General features: G+C 35.8%; 1 protein-coding gene across 1 annotated transcript; it reads right to left on the reverse strand.

The window, feature by feature from the left end:
- Positions 1-483: 483 nt before the first annotated feature.
- LOC142342088 (putative transporter svop-1) lies at positions 484-17,827 on the reverse strand. The gene is made up of 3 exons (XM_075393278.1): positions 17,343-17,827; positions 14,517-14,696; positions 484-1,823 (listed from the first exon to the last, which is right to left on the reverse strand). The coding sequence occupies exons 1-3, from the start codon at positions 17,545-17,547 to the stop codon at positions 673-675; spliced, it is 1,536 nt and encodes a 511-aa protein (XP_075249393.1). The 5' UTR covers positions 17,548-17,827; the 3' UTR covers positions 484-672.
- Between the last annotated feature and the right edge of the window lie 26 nt (positions 17,828-17,853).

Consider the following 17,853-nt stretch of genomic DNA (forward strand, 5'->3'; position numbering starts at 1 on the left):
AAAAACATCCGTCGGGGAAAGTGGTGAAGGATAGCTTAGAAATTAAAGCTAAAAACAGTACAATTTGTTGTAATTTTATTTTATTTAAAACTTTTGATTTTCAATGTAATTTTTTTTGCTTTTCTTTCTTGGACGTGTAGAAAAATTTTTGTTTTTGAAAGATGAAAGATGATTTTTTGTCAAACATTACAAGTAATTTTCTGCAATTCATGCAAGTTGATATTGGATATACTCGGGACCATTTCTCTGACAGAATTTAAAGTTGTTTTAGCATCCTTGAAACGGATGTTGGAACATTCTGAGCTACGCACAGACTTGCACGACCCGGCTTATTCATTTTTATCCAATTAGATAAAATTAACTTGCTTGTCTTGAATTAAAAGGTAGCATATCTAGAAAAACTAATTTCGTCAAATTATGAAATTCGAGCATTTCAAACACAACTTTAAGTTTGTTCTCAGTTCACTTTCAATTTTAGGGTTTTTTAGGCATAATTTACTGAGATAAACAGTTAATCTACGATCTAAGATAAACAGTTAATTCAAAATATACTTTTTCAGTCTGATTAAAGAAAATAGCTAAGCTTGCATAATATAGAATAATGAAGCACTAAACTACACGCAATCCATCAGCAATAATCCACTACATTATTTTTTCCTGCTTCTGTTATTTCTATTTTTTTAATTCCTGGTCGACCTGGTTAGAATCACTGGACACTCTATTTTTGGTCTCCTCTTTTGCGCTTTGCAGTAAAAGCACTGCCAGAAATCCAGACACTAAATACACCCCCACCGCTGCAGAATAATTCGTTTTAGACAAATACTGAGCAAAGAACGGGGATATAATCAACCCCAAACGGGCCAGCGAATCGGCGAACCCGATAGCTATCGACCGAATATAAGTCGGGTACAATTCGTTAATATATAGAACGAAAACCATACCAGAACCAAGTATTAAACATTTTGCAATCATTGCTGAAAATGTAAGTAATATACTTGGCATACAAAAGAAATATAAACCAAAAAGGACTGTTCCAATTGATGACATCGAATAGAGCGCAAATCTTCGGCCAATGACGTCACTCAATGTCGTGCTTAAAATTGCGGAACCAAGCTGCGCGTTCGTGAACAAAACATTCATAACCAAGTCATTTGTACTGAATTCATTGCAATGTTTTTTGGAACTCTCAGTGGTCTGAACAAAAACGTCACACTTTCGATCATCCGAGCTCTGTAAATTTTCGTAAAAAAGCAAAGTTAAGCCCAAACTTTCAAATCTCAGAGCGAAAAAGGCTAACGACATTGAAATGAGCAAAATTGCGCTGTCGAAACTTCGAAATAGTTCCCCAATTGAGCCGCGTTTTGTAACTTTGATTGGCGATAAAATAATATTCTTGTTCGCATTTTTGTTGAAACTTTGAATAACATTTAATGCTTTTTCGGACTTTCCTGCAACTAAGAGAAATCTTGGGCTTTCGGGGCAAATTAACGAAACTAAGAAAAACATCAGAACCATTGGTAATGATGTGAGAGTCACAAACAGCCTCCAACCACCCACGCCATCTTCGGGTATCGTAAATACTGCCAAAAACGAGCCAGCTAAGGAACCCACATATGTGGAAATAAAAAGGACGAAAATTGATTTGGCTCTCAACCTAGATCCAAAACATTCGGATATGTAAGTGTAGCAGACATGGACACCGCCCAGGGAGAACCCGACTGTGAATCTGGCAAATACGAATAGTTCTGGACCTTGGCTCAACACGCTGATTACTGCCGCTGTGCTGCCGATGACACTGCCAATTTGGATGACCAATTTGCGACCTGAAACAAGTCTAAACAGTATAAAATTTTGGGTCTGAGGCAGTAAATAAAGTACAGTCAATCGAAAGCAATATTTTTTAAATTAGATGCTCTAGTTTTTGGGTGGTAATATTTTTAGATAGATTTGAAGCCAGGGGTCAAAGTGTCAGTGGGAACAAACGGATAATTTTGTATGGAATGCGCTGAGTGCTGCTAAACTATGTAGGTAATGTGCTTAATATGTTGAGTGTTTAATTCTACATGCTCAATATGCTGATGAAACACTTTTAAACGTATCTTTAAATCTGTAATTGTATTTTTTGAAATTAAATCGATACTTTTGAAAAAAAATTAATATAACCGCTTTGAGCAACATTATAAATGCAGCAGAGCCCTTAGCTGAAATTCAGCTCTCTTACAGCGCGTTCCATAGATAAACACAGAACTTTGAAAAAGTTAAAATTCTGAACGTTCATGCCTATTACTACAAAAAGAGTCAAATTGTGTTTCCACAATAGAAAGAAATGGCGCAATGGGAGAAAAAGTGGCTCTCAATATAGAGAAACAGTTTCTAGACTGAGTTGGGTGCGGATGAGTGGATAGGTCCACAACAAACGTCACTTAATTGTTTGTAAAATGCTAAATTTTGTAAAGAAAGCGTTGAAAATTGAGAAACTTAATCATATAATTATGAAAGATTTATTCGCGGAATGTTTTTCATCGTCTATCTGCCCATATTTTAGCGCATCAAGTTGAGCACGGCTGGGCCAGTTTTGCTATCGCTCAATTACCCCCTTTATAGAGTCACTGTTCATGAAATTACTGTTCATTGCTGAAAAATTGAAAAAACGCTAATATTTTTGGAAGACAATTTATTTTAAAAAATAATACTGAAAATTTGACGGTTTTTTATTAGATCCTGGGTCTAAAGGAATATACCAGTTATTAACAGTTTAATACTCAAAAACAATTGTTGATTAGTTAAAATAGAATACAGTGTGTTCTAATATTATATCTTTTCGTAACCTGCGTTATTCGTTTATTTAACTGCTTTTACGTTTTTTTTTAAATCTTGCATGTCTTTTGAAACAAAAGAGCGTTATTTGCATATGGATTATGTTTAGCCTTCAAAATAGAAATCTGCGAACCAAAAGCAATTTAAATATTCAAACAAATCAATTTTTTCTCCTCCCCAGATTAATAAGCACATTGCCTTCCAGCCCCAAGTCCTAAATCCAAAAAATTTCAATTGCTCCAACAAATTTCCTGGCTACGGAAACAAAAAAATCAGAAAGAAAAACAATTTAGTAGTACTGGAGCGCCAAATATGATTACTGAAGTCATCTATATCTATAGTCATTTAAAGGCAAGCGAGGACATTACGAGCAGCGTAAAATATTCCAACACACTTCCCCAACATGTCGAAGTAATTTCATTGATTTCAAAAAATATTGCTATTTATAGCCCTGTTCGAAGAACCTCTCTTGAAAAATTGTTTGCTTAGTTTTAGTTTTAAAAAGAAGCAACAGAATTTAAAGGTAATTTAAACAGTTCTAAAATAGTTTATATAATTCATTTGTTTAAAAATATGTTTCGCTAAACATAGCTCCTGAACCATTAAAAAGTGAAAACGAAGACTACAGCAATAAATGATTCAATATGAACTCCAAAAATTTTTTCTATAACAAAATAAAGACTTTTTTAATTGAGAAGTCTACTTCTAAATTCAAGCGGATGAAATAAAACAATTTGGCTGTTCCAAGAAATAAAACTAAAAAAAACTTGCCATTCAAAAGTTCAAGCCATTTTGAAAATGGCCGCACTGAGCAGTTTGCGTTAATAGGCGTTGAAATGTTTATATCAAATTTATTCAAAAAGACACAAGCAAGTTATAGAAGAGAATATACTGAATCAAAAACTGATCACGGAGATTTCGCAAAACCTATATTATGAAAACTGAGCATTATGACTATAAAAAAAAAGAGAGACTAGCTTTGCAAAGCGAATAATTTGTCAGAAATAGTTACAATGATACTCAGAGGTCACTAAACTAAAAGAACCAAGTACGAATACAGCAGAAAAAAAATAATGGAAGAGCTTGAGAAAAACAATGATATTTATTTACGAATTCACCAAAAACCCCAAAAATGCACTCAAAAAAACCGTTTTTGGTATGATAAAAAAATGACAATGTATTATCTATGAGCAGCAAGACGTTTTGGGATACTTTTTTCTGTTTTCAGGAAAGGTATAATGGGGATGTTAAATAGAAAACATACTGCTAAAAAAGGGTGAAAAATAAAAAATATGTTTTGAAGGACTTGTCGGCCGAATTTTTTTGCTTTTTTTCCAAGAAAAAGAATGTTTATTTGCCCTGAACGATTACCCGTAACATAGAAAAACAGAACTCAAGGAAAAACAGATTCAATTTTTGTCACTAACTCTATAGAGCGAAAAATAAAGCGTACCGTATGGTAAAGATTACACTTTCGGAGCAAGCACTTTAAAGATTAAGAACTGATACTTTTATTGTGTAAATCAAGAAGTGTTGGTCTTCTAAAAACTATATGGAATGGGTCCCAAAACAATTTTAATGAGAAAAGAGGGGTGGCTGTAGGGACATGCAGAAATGAAAAGAAAAAAAATAATTAGAAAAACGTTTACTTTTTTGCATTAGTTTTTTTGGATCCAAGCTGTTAATTCCTTATTAAAAAACTAGCTTGCGTATTATTATCTCAGAAGCAATTTTGTATTTGCAGGAGAAAAATGGTAGAGATCTTGTGATTTAACGCAATTAATTTAAGAGTCCTGATATTCAAATTGTTGTCAGTCAGGTCAAACTTATCAGGGTAACTTTGAGAAAACCAGAGTGTCTACTTAAAACCGGAGCTAGAAAAAATCAATATTACAACAGTTTTGGTAATTTCAAAGTGCATGGACTCAAAATCATAAAAAAGCAGTAGTTAAAATAATGGACAAATTATTTGTGAGAACTCTTTTTAAGATTAAATTGAAGCAAACGGAATAATATAAGGGTTGTTTGAAATGAATTCTGATAGCTGGAAACGAATTTGTTGGAAATATACCATCCATAAATTTGGAACCCTCCTGCAAGTCCTCGAAATCCTACTTCCTCAAGTCCGATGGACCTCAAATCTTAACCGGCAACTTTTTGGAAAATTGCATTTGCATTGACAGAAAGAGCGATCTTTTTCGGTTAATTGAAAGTTTATTTTGCTTCTAAACAAACAAAATAGAGACGATTACTGATTTTTTATATATTTCCATGGAAGAAGCAACACTTTTGCCATTGTCAAACCATCTTCGTAAAACCACTCTCAAACGTGAATATCGCAATATAATTATCGTTCAGATTCAAGATAGTAACGCTGGCGAACACTCTATGATGAAAAAAGGCAGAAAGGTCTAAAATTTGCCTGGTTGTTACAACATTGTGATCATAAGGAAATTGAAAAGATGGTTAAAAACAAACATTGTTACATTATACGGTGAAGCAAAGCACCTTTAGCAGAAATTAGACATATCCATAGCTCTAAAACACAAAAACTAGCTAGCATGCATGCAACGAGAATAAGTCACATGAAACATGAGAAAACCAATTATTCCACGGAAAAGTGGTCAACTTGAGCAAACATTTACATCAGATAAATTGCATCTTCTGACTGAACTTCTACGTCCGCGATTGCACTTCTACATAAGGTCGATATGATCGAAAAGAAGCGACACGTTACGTTTTGCTGATGAAAAAGCTGATAAGGTTGAGCACCCTTAAGCACAAGAAAAACCAGCAGACAACAGAGAGCAATTCTACGAGACAGACTTACGAGGTTGAGCAGTGGTTCGTCAGTCAATATTGAGAAAAAGAAAGCTCAAGTAGAGCAGTTGGTTCTCAGAGTGAAAAAATTGTAGTTGTTTAGTGAGTTATTTGCGAAAGAACATAGTTTCGCAGTTGCAGTGAGTGAAACTGCAAGGTTATTCAAAATTGTTGGTTGCGAAGAATATAATTTTCTGGCCAGTAACATAGCTACTGCGAGGAAAAACTTTTTTTTAAATTTTTGGGATAGAAGGTATAGAGACGGATTTGTGGATACCTGCGTAGACAATAATTGAATTGGTTTGAATTAGAGTGGACCAATAATTAGTCTTGATAGAAAAACTCCTTTTGATTGTTGAATTTACTCATTTAACTGTGTCTGGCAATAAGATTACTTGTTGCTGGTATTACTTGTTTCGATTATTAATTCAATTACCAAGGGCAAAGTTTTGAAGCAGCCGGGAGAGCAACATTATTGATGACAACACGGTACACTCCCTACAAAAAGAGGAACCACCAAACAAATTTTTGGAAATATGATAGATTTTTGGGCGCTATCCAGTCCTCAGCTAGAAGCCTTCTAAGGACAAAAAAATCTACAGTGGTGCTGCTGGGTGCGCTCACTTGATAAAAAAATTGTTCATCAGTATAAGAAGACAAGACGAATGTGAAGAGAGAGTTCTGAGACTTGCAACAAGAGCTCAAAGCAGAGCAATTCGAGGAACACGCTGACGATAATCAGAGCGAGATTTCAAGTGTTTTGTAATGAAGGAGATTGAGAAAATTTGAGCAACAGAGACAAATAATACCAGGAGAGTGTTATTTTGGGAGACTGTCAGTGATTTTTCTTGGAAGGAGAATTCTATCTGAGCGTGGAAGTACCCGGGGGATAGATTGAAGAGATCACACAAACAGAGACAATTGCAAGAGTTGGCAAGAGTTGAAGCTGAGGTTGAAGCGTCAGAGAAGCATTCAGAGTGAAAAGCAGTTTTTTCGAAAACAATGGCAGGATTCGGAATTATTAAACGTTTTCCTTCGTCTGGACCATTAAAAGGCAGAAGGGTCTAAATTTTCCCTGGTTGTTACAACATTGTGATCATAAAGAAAATTGTTAAAAGATGGTTAAAAACAAACATTGTTACATCATACGGTTAAGCAAAGCACCTTTAGCAGAAGTTAGACATATCCATAGTTCTAAAACACAAAAACTAGCAAGCATGCATGGAGAATAAGTCACATGAAACATGAGAAAACCAATTATTCCACGTAAAAGCGGTCAACTTGAGCAAACATTTACATCAAATAAATTGCATTTTGTGACTGAACTTCTACGTCCACGATTGCACTTCTACATAAGGTCGGAATGTTCAAAAAGAAGCAACAAATTACGTTTTGCTGATAAGTAAGCTGATAAGGTTGAGCACCCTCAAGCACAAGAAAAATCACCAGACAAGCGAGAGCAATTCTACGAGACAGACTTACGAGGTTGTAGAACAGTGGTTCGTCTGCCAATATTGAGAAACAGAAAGCTCAAGTGGAGCAGTTGGTTCTCAGTGAAAAAATTGTAGTTGTTTAGTGAGTTCTTTGCGAAAGAACATAGTTTCGCAGTTGCAGTGAGTGAAACTGGAGAGTTATTCAAAATTGTTGGTTGCGAAGAATATATTTTTCTGGCCAGTAACATAGCTACTCCGAGGCAAAACTTTTTTAGGTTTTTGGGATAGAGGGTAACGAGACGGATTTGTGGATACATGCGTAGACAGTAATTGAAATGGTTTCATTTAGTGTGGACCATTAATTATTCTTGATAGAAAAACTCCTTTCGATTGTTGAATTTACTCATTTAACTGTTTATAAAATTAGTTGTTGCTGGTATTACTTGTTTCGATTATTAATTCAATTACCAAGGGTAAAGTTTTGAAGCAGCCGGGAGAGCAACATTTTTTGATGACAACACTGTACGCTCCCTACAACAAGAGGAAACAGCAAACAAATTTTTGGAAAAATGATAGAGTTTTGGGCGCTATCCAGTCCCCAGCTAGAAGCCTTCTAAGGACAAAAAAATCTACAGTGGTGCTGCTGGGTGCGCTCACTTGATAAAAAATTGTTCATCAGTATAGGAAGACAAGACGAATGTGAAGAGAGAGTTCTGAGACTTGCAACAAGAGCTCAAAGCAGAGCAATTCGAGGAACACGCTGACGATAATCAGAGCGAGATTTCAAGTGTTTTGTAATGAAGGAGATTGAGAAAATTTGAGCAACAGAGACAAATAATACCAGGAGATTGTTATTTTGGGAGACTGTCAGTGATTTTTCTTGGGAGGAGAATTCTATCTGAGCGTGGAAGTACCCGAAGGGATAGAGTGAAGAGATCACACAAACAGAGACAATAGCAAGAGTTGGCTAGAGTTATAGCTGAGGTTGAAGCGTCAGAGAAGCATTCAGAGTGAAAGGCATTTTTTTCGAAGACACTGGCAGGATTCGGATTTATTAAACGTTTTCCTTCGTCAGGATATGGAGTTTGGGAGGACTGGCTTGAATATTACTTGAATATTTGTGAAGCGTTAATGTGGACGGAAGAAGAAGTCAAGAGAATTTGCTAGAGAAGTGGTGTGGTTGGGCTCTTGGTTCTCTAAATTATTTACCACGGGGATTTTGGAAATGCTATGAAGCGAATCGTGCTTGAACGATTCAAGAAACATTGTGCTTCTTTGATCTGAGTTTGTTCAATAACCCAAAATTGTTTTTTATGCGGATGCGTTTGAGATATACCTGATAGTGAAGGAGGAACAAGAGAAGGCGGCTGTACGGTGTGAAACTATCAGACAGGAAATTCAAATTGATCTGGTTGACAGAGAGGAATTACGGTGCCTAGAGCGGACTCCAAAGTCCGACGAAAACAAAAAGACTTTCATGTGACAAACGATATAGTTAAATCAGTTATGACCACAAAATCAGCGAAGATTTTTCAGACAAACGTTGGTCTGCCAAAAATGTTGTTGGTTTTCGAGTAAAAGCAGTGCTTGAAAAGAAGCCGACTGTTGGAGACTGAAAGCAAAAAAAAACACTTCGAGATGATCTGTAAATTTATCAGGTGTGGAGACTGTTGCTGATTCAATCGCCATTGATGGCAGTCGAAATTTCAGTTTTGTCAGAGAAATCGAAGAGAGGATTACTGCAATGATCAAACCCGAAGCTGAAAAGTTAAAGGAAATGATGGATCAATGCATTGCAAGAAGAGACAATGGTAAGAACATGAAAGTTGCAAAACTGGGAAGCGAAGCACTCAAGGAAACTGCCAGCAATGAGTTGGAGGATTACGCAATTTTTAGTGACGACGATTTTAGCGATGACGACAGCTTCTTTGATAGCTATGATGAAATACAATTTGATTTCATGGACGACGATAGGTCCCTTCAAAACATTCGTGAGCGGCACAGTAATTCTGAATCTCTTGAGTCGACTACCAAAAACGAGTTTACAGTTGGAAAACCTCGCTCTAAAGGGTGCATAGCTTGTGAATTCATCACGTCCTGTCCTTGCATTCCGTAATTTGGGAAGTGGAAGATGTTGGAGAAACAGCTATGCCGCATTTTAATTTTACACAAAAGGGTCACTTGGCCACGACAGCAGAAAACATCATTAGTGGAATTTCGGTTGCTGATATTTCACGCCAGGGAATAATCAGTACTGGGTCGCAGCACACTGATCGAACTTATTTGACCCGAACTTCATAGTTGTGAGAAATTACAGGAGGGTTTTGTAAGTTTCTCCCAGCAAGAGATGCGATTGGGGAGGCGATCAACAGTTTTGAAAGCTTTGCTTCGAGAGTAGACAGTAATGGCGTTGAAACTGAGTTGAAAATGAGTGATCGCCACAAAAAGCAATGAAGATGATAATTTTCCAGACCCTTGAAGGTGGCTATAGAATGGCACAAAACTGTGGACTTTCTCTCTGATAATACAGGTGAGCAGCAAACGTTGAAGACTTTCAAAATGAGGGAATTGATTGAGCAGCATTACCTGAATCAAGACATAGTTTTGACAACTGAATCAACTGCGAACAGGGATTTTTGAGAGGAGACTTATTGCAGAAAGAATAGCAACAAACGAATCCCTAGCTGCTGGCCCGGATGCGTTCAGCTATCCTTTGTCCAAAGAAGTTTTTGGATTAATTGAAATGAAGACAGAAGACTCTGGATTCTCAGATGGTAACGGATTGTTGAATGAAAGAAACCAAATAACTGCGGGAAGAATCTGAGAAACATGTTTAATTATCGGTGAAAAGTATTGGTCTTCGCAAGAAAAACAGTTCGTTAAACTCGGAGCCTCATTTACACCACAAAAACGAGAAAAACTGGAAAGTCACTTGAAGTCCTATGCTTCAAGTGACTGAATTCTTCATAGCGAACAAACTGTACAAGGCGGGATTGATCAATCATTAATGGTTGAACAAAGCAAAGTTTCTACTGCAGAAGAAATTTGTATCGGAAAAAATTCAAATAGCGAATGAAAGTGTGATGTATTCCAAAAGCAGAGAGTAGAGTTCGGTGATGATAAGTCGCGTTCACCTTCAAAGGCAATTGATCTGGAGCTGAAAATGTCAAATGATAGAGAAAATGCCTGTGCAGTTGACACTGTGGAGAATGTAGTGGCAGTACACTGCAAGAGTTCGTTTTGAAGCATAATATTGAACGGGAGCAGTGCTCGGATTTTGAAGTCAAGAAATCAATAGGTATTGATCGGAATCAGTTTTCGATGGATTTATCCGACGGAGAAGAGATAGTACAATATAGGAGAAAGGTGTCGTGTCGGTCTTCTCCAAACTTGTTGATGGCGGGTGACCATCAGCAAAGTCAGGAATTGGAGTACCCTGAGTTTTGTAGGCTGTTGTTTGGACAACGAAGTGTCAGTCGGAAAGAGAAGTGGGACAAATTAAATTTCGAGTGGCAGTTGGCCATGGGAGTGCGGCTTAAACGAAGGAAAAGGTCGAAGAGTGAGACATGAGGCGGAAACCCTTCAAGCATCGGACAAAGAAAGAAGAGTTGACAAAATTGGTAAAATTGAATTGTCTGATGTGAGAGCTAGTAAGCCTAATCTGACAAAACTACAGCTCCTAATATTGTACTTTTTTATGCCATACATTAAACTAGGAGCTCATAAGTGAATCAACAATACTGCTGTTAAAAATGAAGTGCACATGCTCTAAATGACAAAAAATATTCTAAATAGATGACCAGTTTGATTGCAATGTTCGGTATTAGGCTAAGGTTAGACAGACTAGGGTTGTTGGTATAGAATTTGTTTGGATGTGAGCTTCTTTTAAGCTTTTTTTGTGCAAAAAATATTGGTTGTCAAAGTTACTTTTACATATGATCCTGCTTATATCCTATAGTATTTGTTTAATCACTAAACGGTGCTCTGTGCATTATTTAATCTTCATTTACTTGGAGCTCTATTTACTGGTTCACACTAAAAAGAGGTTAACTAAGTTCCAAAATAGACTAGCTCTATGTCATTTAAAAAAAGTGTGCTAGTAAACAGTGACCAACGGAAAGTTTTTTTTTAATTTTTCGGGAAAATAATACTCTAGGAGGGAGGAGTGTACATTTTATGGAGGCTCATCAAAACTATATGACATTGAAGCTTTGAGTTAATTAGTTGGCAGAGTTTAGGAGCTAATGTTGAACATATTGACTACTTAAACAAACGAGAGACTAGCTTCGCAAAGTGATCAAGTTGTAAGAAATAGTTAGATGGAAACTCAGAGATCAAGGGGCTGTAGGGACATGCAGAAATGAAAACAAAAAGAAAATGAATTAGAAAAATGTTTACTTTTTTGTTGCATTAGTTTTTTTTGGATTTACGCCGGTAATTGCTTATTAAAAAAAACTAATTTGAGTATTATCAATTATTATCTCAGAAGCGATTTTGTATTTGCAGGTGAAATTTGATAGAGATCTTGTGATTTAACGCAATTAGTTTTTGATATTCAAATTGTCGTCTGTCATGTCAAATTTATCAGTGTAACTTTGAGAAAACCAAAGTGTCTACTTGAAACCGAAGCGAGATAAAAGAAATATTAAAACATTTTTGGTAATTTTACAGTGAACGGACTCAAAATCATTATAAAAAGAGCATTAATTAAATTAATGGAAGATCAAAAACTGTTAAACCGGAATTTTTAATAGAAATCATAAGTTTTGAATGAAGTTGGACAATTGAGGTACACCGAACGGACGAATTACTCGTAAGAACTCTTACTCGTACGGTGAAGCAAAGCACCTTTAGGAGAAATTAGAAATATCCATAGCTGTAGAACATAAAAAACTAGCATTCTTGCATAGAGATTAGGTCACATGAAGTATGAGAAAACCAACAATTCCACGGAAATGCGGTCAACTTGAGCAAACATTTACATCAGATAAATTGCTTCTTGTGACTGAACTTCTACGTCCACGATTGCACTTCTACATAAGGTCGGAATGTTCGAAAAGGAACGACACGCTACATTTGCTGATAAAAAAGCTGATAAGATTGAGCACCCTTAAGCACAAGAAAGACTACCAGACAAGAGAGAGCAAGTCTGAGAGACAGACTTACGAGGCTGAAGAACAGTGAATCGTCAGTTAAACTTCAGAGAGAGAAAGCTCAATTGGAGGAGTTGGTTCTCAATGTAAGAAAATTGTAGTTATTTAGTGAGTTATTTGCGAAGGAACATAGTTTCGCAGTTGCAGTGGGTGAAACTGCAATGTTATTCAAAATTGTTGGTTGCGAAGAATATAAGTTTCTGGCCAGTAACATAACTACTGGGAGGCAGAACTTTTTTATTTATTTGAGATACGAAGTAAAGAGACGGATATGTGTTTATTTGCATAGAGAGTATTTGAATTGGTATGATTTAGCATGGACTATTAATTAGTCTTGAAAGAAAAATTCCTTTTGACTGTTGAATTTACACAATTAACTGTCTCTGGCTATAACATTACTTGTTGCTGGTATTATTTGTTTTGATTATTAATTCAATTAACAAGATCGAAGTTTTCAAGCAGCCACTTGAGCAACATTTTTAAGGGACAACACGGTACACTCCCTAAAACAAGAGGAAACACTAAACAAATTTTTGGATTTTTGATGTAGTTTTGTGCGCTAGCAAGTCCCCAGCTAGAAACCTTCTGACGACAAAAAAAAAACAAAATTCTACATAGATATATACGAGAACATGCTCATAAGTAATCTTGTGAAAGAGTATGCTGCAACCTTTCTCTAGGATTAGCGAGCCTGAATTGGTTTTATCAAGTTTTCGAGTATTATGATGTAATGCTAATTCTACCAAATGTCTATTTAACTCGAATATCTTCTAATTTGTAGGATAAACACATATAAGACTTTACATAGATAAGGGATTTATATTAAACTAAAACGTGACCGGTTGCTAAACAAAAACGAAAAAGCGGATTTTTGATGCAAGAGAAGGTTTACATAAAAAAACAGATCGCTTTGTTCCTAATTTAGATTACTGAAAGCTTACTTCTGTTTCAGACCACAATTAACTCACGTTTAAATGGAATCAGTAAACTGAGGGGGGGGGGGGAGGGTTGCATTTTTAGCAAAAAAAGTCATGAAAAATTCCCATTGCTCAAGAATAGAGATGAGCTCGATCACCAAGAATATCCCCAATGATTTTCAAGCTTCTTTTTACCATATATATATATATATATATATATATATATATATGTATATATATATATATATATATATATATATATATATATATGTATAAATTTTAAAAGTTTTAAGAAATTGACACCAACATAATGAAAAGAGGCTTATCAAAAATTACATTTTCTGATATGTGTCTATTTCGTTCTGTTAGTCTTCGTTCTGTTATCACATAGAAACGTACTTAAGTCTTCGTTCTGTTATCACATAGAAATGAACTTTTTATGTAACACGCGGCAAACTGGTAGTGGACTTATTTAACCCAAGAACTGTTGTTCCTTTTGATCACTCTTTCAAAAATTGTGCTGGATATCGAAATCACTGATTTTAATTTAGTTTTGGATTGTCATCAAATTTTTTCCGGCATGTTTGTATACCATTTTCTCAAAAACTTTTGACAAAAAGAGGGAATTTCTGCAAACAGCGCTCACGTGCAAATTGTAAACCCCCTTTTCATTTCGCAAAAAAATTCAGCGAACGGACCAAAAGAGAGATAGAAGGCAGATCTCGCGTGAAATTGCTTTAAAATTTTACACCGAAATGCAAGAAAGTTTTAGCGCTTTCAATTTCAAACCCTTAGTTGCTACAACAAAACGCTGCTTGAGAAGACTGGTCAGAAAAGGGGTTAAGATTGTGCGAGAAATGGTAAATTTTAGCGCGCTTCTGAAGTTATTGACAGGTATGTTTAAAAGATTACTGTTTTCGATGGTTATTTTGTTTGTTTTGGTCGATTTTTTTTTGTTTTTCTTAGGAGTTGCTCACTTTTGATTTATATTTCTCTTATTTCTCAATGACTGGCGTTTTAATGCCTATACATTTTGTTAAAAGTACTAACTTTTCGTATATTTTTTTCCTACCAATAGAATCAGGCCGATATAGGGGATTGCTGATCTATTCTGTTTTGCCCCCCCCCACACACACACACACACACACGCAGTGTTTTTTACGCCCCCAGTTAGAAATTATATGTTGTTATGCTCCTGGGGGGGGGGGGGGGGGCGTAAAAAAATATAAGTTCACTAAGGTGGGGGGGACAAAACAGAATAGATCCGGAATTCCTTATATCGGCTCGCTTCTCTATAGTTACAAATTCGCTCAAAGTGTACATCAGAAATCAGAAATGAGCGCTTTGAATTAATTAATCTATTTTTAATCCCTAACCGTATCTGTCTGATATTTTTCCCCAGAAGATAGCCCCAATTGACATGCCCATGAATGTGCTGGAGGTGAGGAGTGCCTCTGTGGGCGAAGAGAGATCCCACTCACAGAGGAGAACTGGACCCAGCAGAGAATTCACCTCCAGTTCCATGTGGTCAGCCATAACTGCCATCCCCATAATTACTGAAATAAATTACACCCAGTCTTAGACCTCGACTTATGAAAAGATTTTATAGTTTTTTTTCGGGGTGGGGCTTTAGTTGAAGTCTTTTCATGGACTATTTGAGTCGAGCAAGGCCTTTTCACGCCTGTTTTGGGTCGAGCATTTTTTTTGTTCATAAGTTTAGGTGTAAACTTAGGCAAAACTCTACGCTACTATCTTGGAAGGTTGGAATTGTCACATTTAAGTGGCGGGTAAATACACTCCACTCCGTTTAACGTGTGATTTGTTTTGAAATCCCAAAACACAAGAGGGCGAGAACGTTTCAAATGAATCACACCGATATTTTGTATCAAACGGACGACAAAATTAATTAACATATACAAAATCTTAATATGCGCTGATCGTTTAGTCCTAGTTGACAGGCCAGTAGATTGGGGCGTGCTTACACGTTCGGTAGCGATAGATTCATGTAAAGTCCCGCGGGCAGCTGAGGCATGGTTTTAGCCCGCGGGGAATGACCAGACGCGGTAAGATATATAATTTTCGTTCCCTCTTTCTCGTTTAAATTAGTCATTATGGATGTTTGTGACAACATTATGGATAAAATGTGAACATTTCAATGTTAAGCGAGGATTAACACTGAGAACGGATGCATTTGTTGTCCAGTTGAAAAAATTCAGTTTCCATTTGAAACGCCATCTTGTTGATCGGCTTCCAGGAGGGCGCTTTTCAACTCGGATTTTACTCATGCTTCTTACCTTTCTTGACTTTGGGTTGTAACTATTGCCGAGGAAGCCGGTAGAGCCGAACGAGCGCAGAGTAAAAAACCACGAAATTGATATTTAAAGCCGAATAATAAGCACCCTGTGTGACTTGATACGGATCTACCATAATCCAACAAATGATCACAACCGAACATATTATAGCTGTATAAAAATGAGAGCTTAAATTTGATTGGCCAATACGCATTTTGAATAAATTTATATTCAATAAATAATCTCAATTTTGCATTCAATTTATTTAATTCGCCCTTTCTTACATTTGCTTTACTTTAATTATTTGGTCAGTCAAATTCAAGCATTCGGCTATGAATCTCACTTTTTTTTTCATTCGGCTCTAATTCCTAGTACCAATTTTGAAATATAAAGGAATTGCGAGTGATGCTCATAGGCGCTCTGTAAGGATGATCTGTGACAATATGGGGATTGAAGCAATTGAAAGCAATTGAAAGTCACTTTGTGGAGTAATTGCAATTTCCATACATGGGTCAATAGGAATGTGTGCACGTAATGTACCCTCATGATCCTATTTACAATTTTTTAGAATGAAGCACTCCATAACGCTGTTCTTCTGTTATTAGTGGTTCTAATCAAAACTATCAAAGCAATTCAAGACTGTCCTCAAGAAATAAAAAAAAACGATGAGCATTGCTTTATTTGCAAAGTACCAGCTGTGGATTGCATTTGGAATCGAAATTAATTCTCTAGCAGTTTTTTTTTTGCTTAAGCATGGATTTATTCTCAAACATGTTTCCTCGAAACCACGTTTTTAAATAATCAAGATATCGTTTAGATATCATACTTGCTCACTAATCCAATTTTCTTTGCTTCTCTTAAAATAAAAAACTGCAAATATGAATTGCGGATATCAGAGACAAATGCGAGTATATCTACACATCTAATGAGTCACATTTACTAAGAAGAGGTGCAGAACGGTTCTTGATTTCTTCTGATATAAATGTGGCTGCTTTTCAGAAACCAGTCGTAAGATTTGCTTTTCGTCATCTCCTGTCGTATTCCAGGCTATTTTAATATCATTGGTTTAGCAAAAAAGGTTCAGATATTTGCCTAAATAGTTAAGAATCACATTTGTTTTCTTATTTCATCTTTTTTCTCAACAAAATACGTTTTCGAGCAGCAATTTAGGAGCATGTAAGGGAAATGGATTGATAAGCTGTTGTCATAATAATCTCCTATGATATGTGTTGTCTTCATGCAATGATCGGTGAAAGAAAGGGAAAAATGCGTGAAACTGTAATGACGTGCATTGTTGAAGTTTTCGAAGTCATGATTTTTAACCTTTCTGATCGTTAATTTTTATAGTCTTGAAATTTCACAAGGGAAATCTCACCGGAAATTTCTTCAGGGGTGATGATTCACAACTGTTGTTTTTATTTTTGTGTAATTTAACGCTTGATAAAATTGATTGAATTTTAAAAGAATTTCGGTTTGCATCTGGTTTCTTTGGTTGCACTAATGAAAATTTTTTGAAATCAAAGCGAATATAAATATTATTAAGAAATATTAATGTGGTTCAAAAGTTTTAAAAAAACAAGATGCCTCATTCATAGTATTTCAGGTTTTCATAACAAAATCCATTGGGTTTACTTCTTAAGAAACAGTAATTGGAATGTACTCACTAAACAGGGGGCACAACAGAAGAGGAAGATTTCTCAAGTTTCGAATGTTAAAGGACGGGCCTGAGCATAAAAATAAATTTTAAAACGTTTGACTAAAATGAGGAGAACTGTCACGGATAAAATTACTTGAAAACTTAATTAATAAGAAATTTTATCAGAAATGACTCTTCTCAAATAATCATCACGATTTTTGTGCATTCTCGATTGAGAAAATTTTAGAGTGTATGAGTGGTAATCTGTTCAGTACCTAAAACTCTGAGATGCACTGATGTAAACCCTGCATTGTCCAGAGCTTCTTCGATCGGAGTTTCAAGCGGATTCCCGTCAAACGTCGAGGAGTTATCCGGATCATCAGCTTTCTCGAACTCCACCAAATCTTTCTGGCATTCATGTTTTGCTTTTCCATCCTTCGGCGTCGAGTTAGGTTTTTTTATGGACCCATAACTCTCCATGATCAGTGATTTTATAATCAGGTATCAAAGAAAGTTCTAACAGTTATCCTGTAAAATTTTCATACTACAAGGTTCTTTGCAATGTGTTTGGAACTAATTGAAGAAGAAAGAATCAAAATTGTTAATTTGAATTTTTTCTGGTAGAAAATTTTAAACTTAGGATTTTTGAGCCATTTTTGTTGTGAAAAGAAAAGTAAAATGTAAAAAAAAAAACGTGACCAGACTATTTGCTCAGATATTCAATTATTTTCTTCACAGTATTCAATACAAATAGTTTGAATTTGCTATGTACCAGATTGATATGTA

Source organism: Convolutriloba macropyga, chromosome 7 (genome assembly GCF_964194025.1).
Source record: "Convolutriloba macropyga chromosome 7, txConMacr16.3, whole genome shotgun sequence".
NCBI classification, from domain to species: Eukaryota; Metazoa; Xenacoelomorpha; order Acoela; family Convolutidae; genus Convolutriloba; species Convolutriloba macropyga.

Excerpts from the sequence above, each read along its gene's own strand:
- LOC142342088 (XM_075393278.1), bottom strand. The coding sequence starts at position 17,547 with ATGGAGAGTTATGGGTCCATAAAAAAACCTAACTCGACGCCGAAGGAT. Across the intron at positions 14,697-17,342 it reads AGTGCATCTCAGAGTTTTAG|TAATTATGGGGATGGCAGTT; the intron begins GTACTGAACAGA and ends AATTTATTTCAG. Across the intron at positions 1,824-14,516 it reads AAAAATATCAGACAGATACG|GTCGCAAATTGGTCATCCAA; the intron begins GTTAGGGATTAA and ends GACTTGTTTCAG.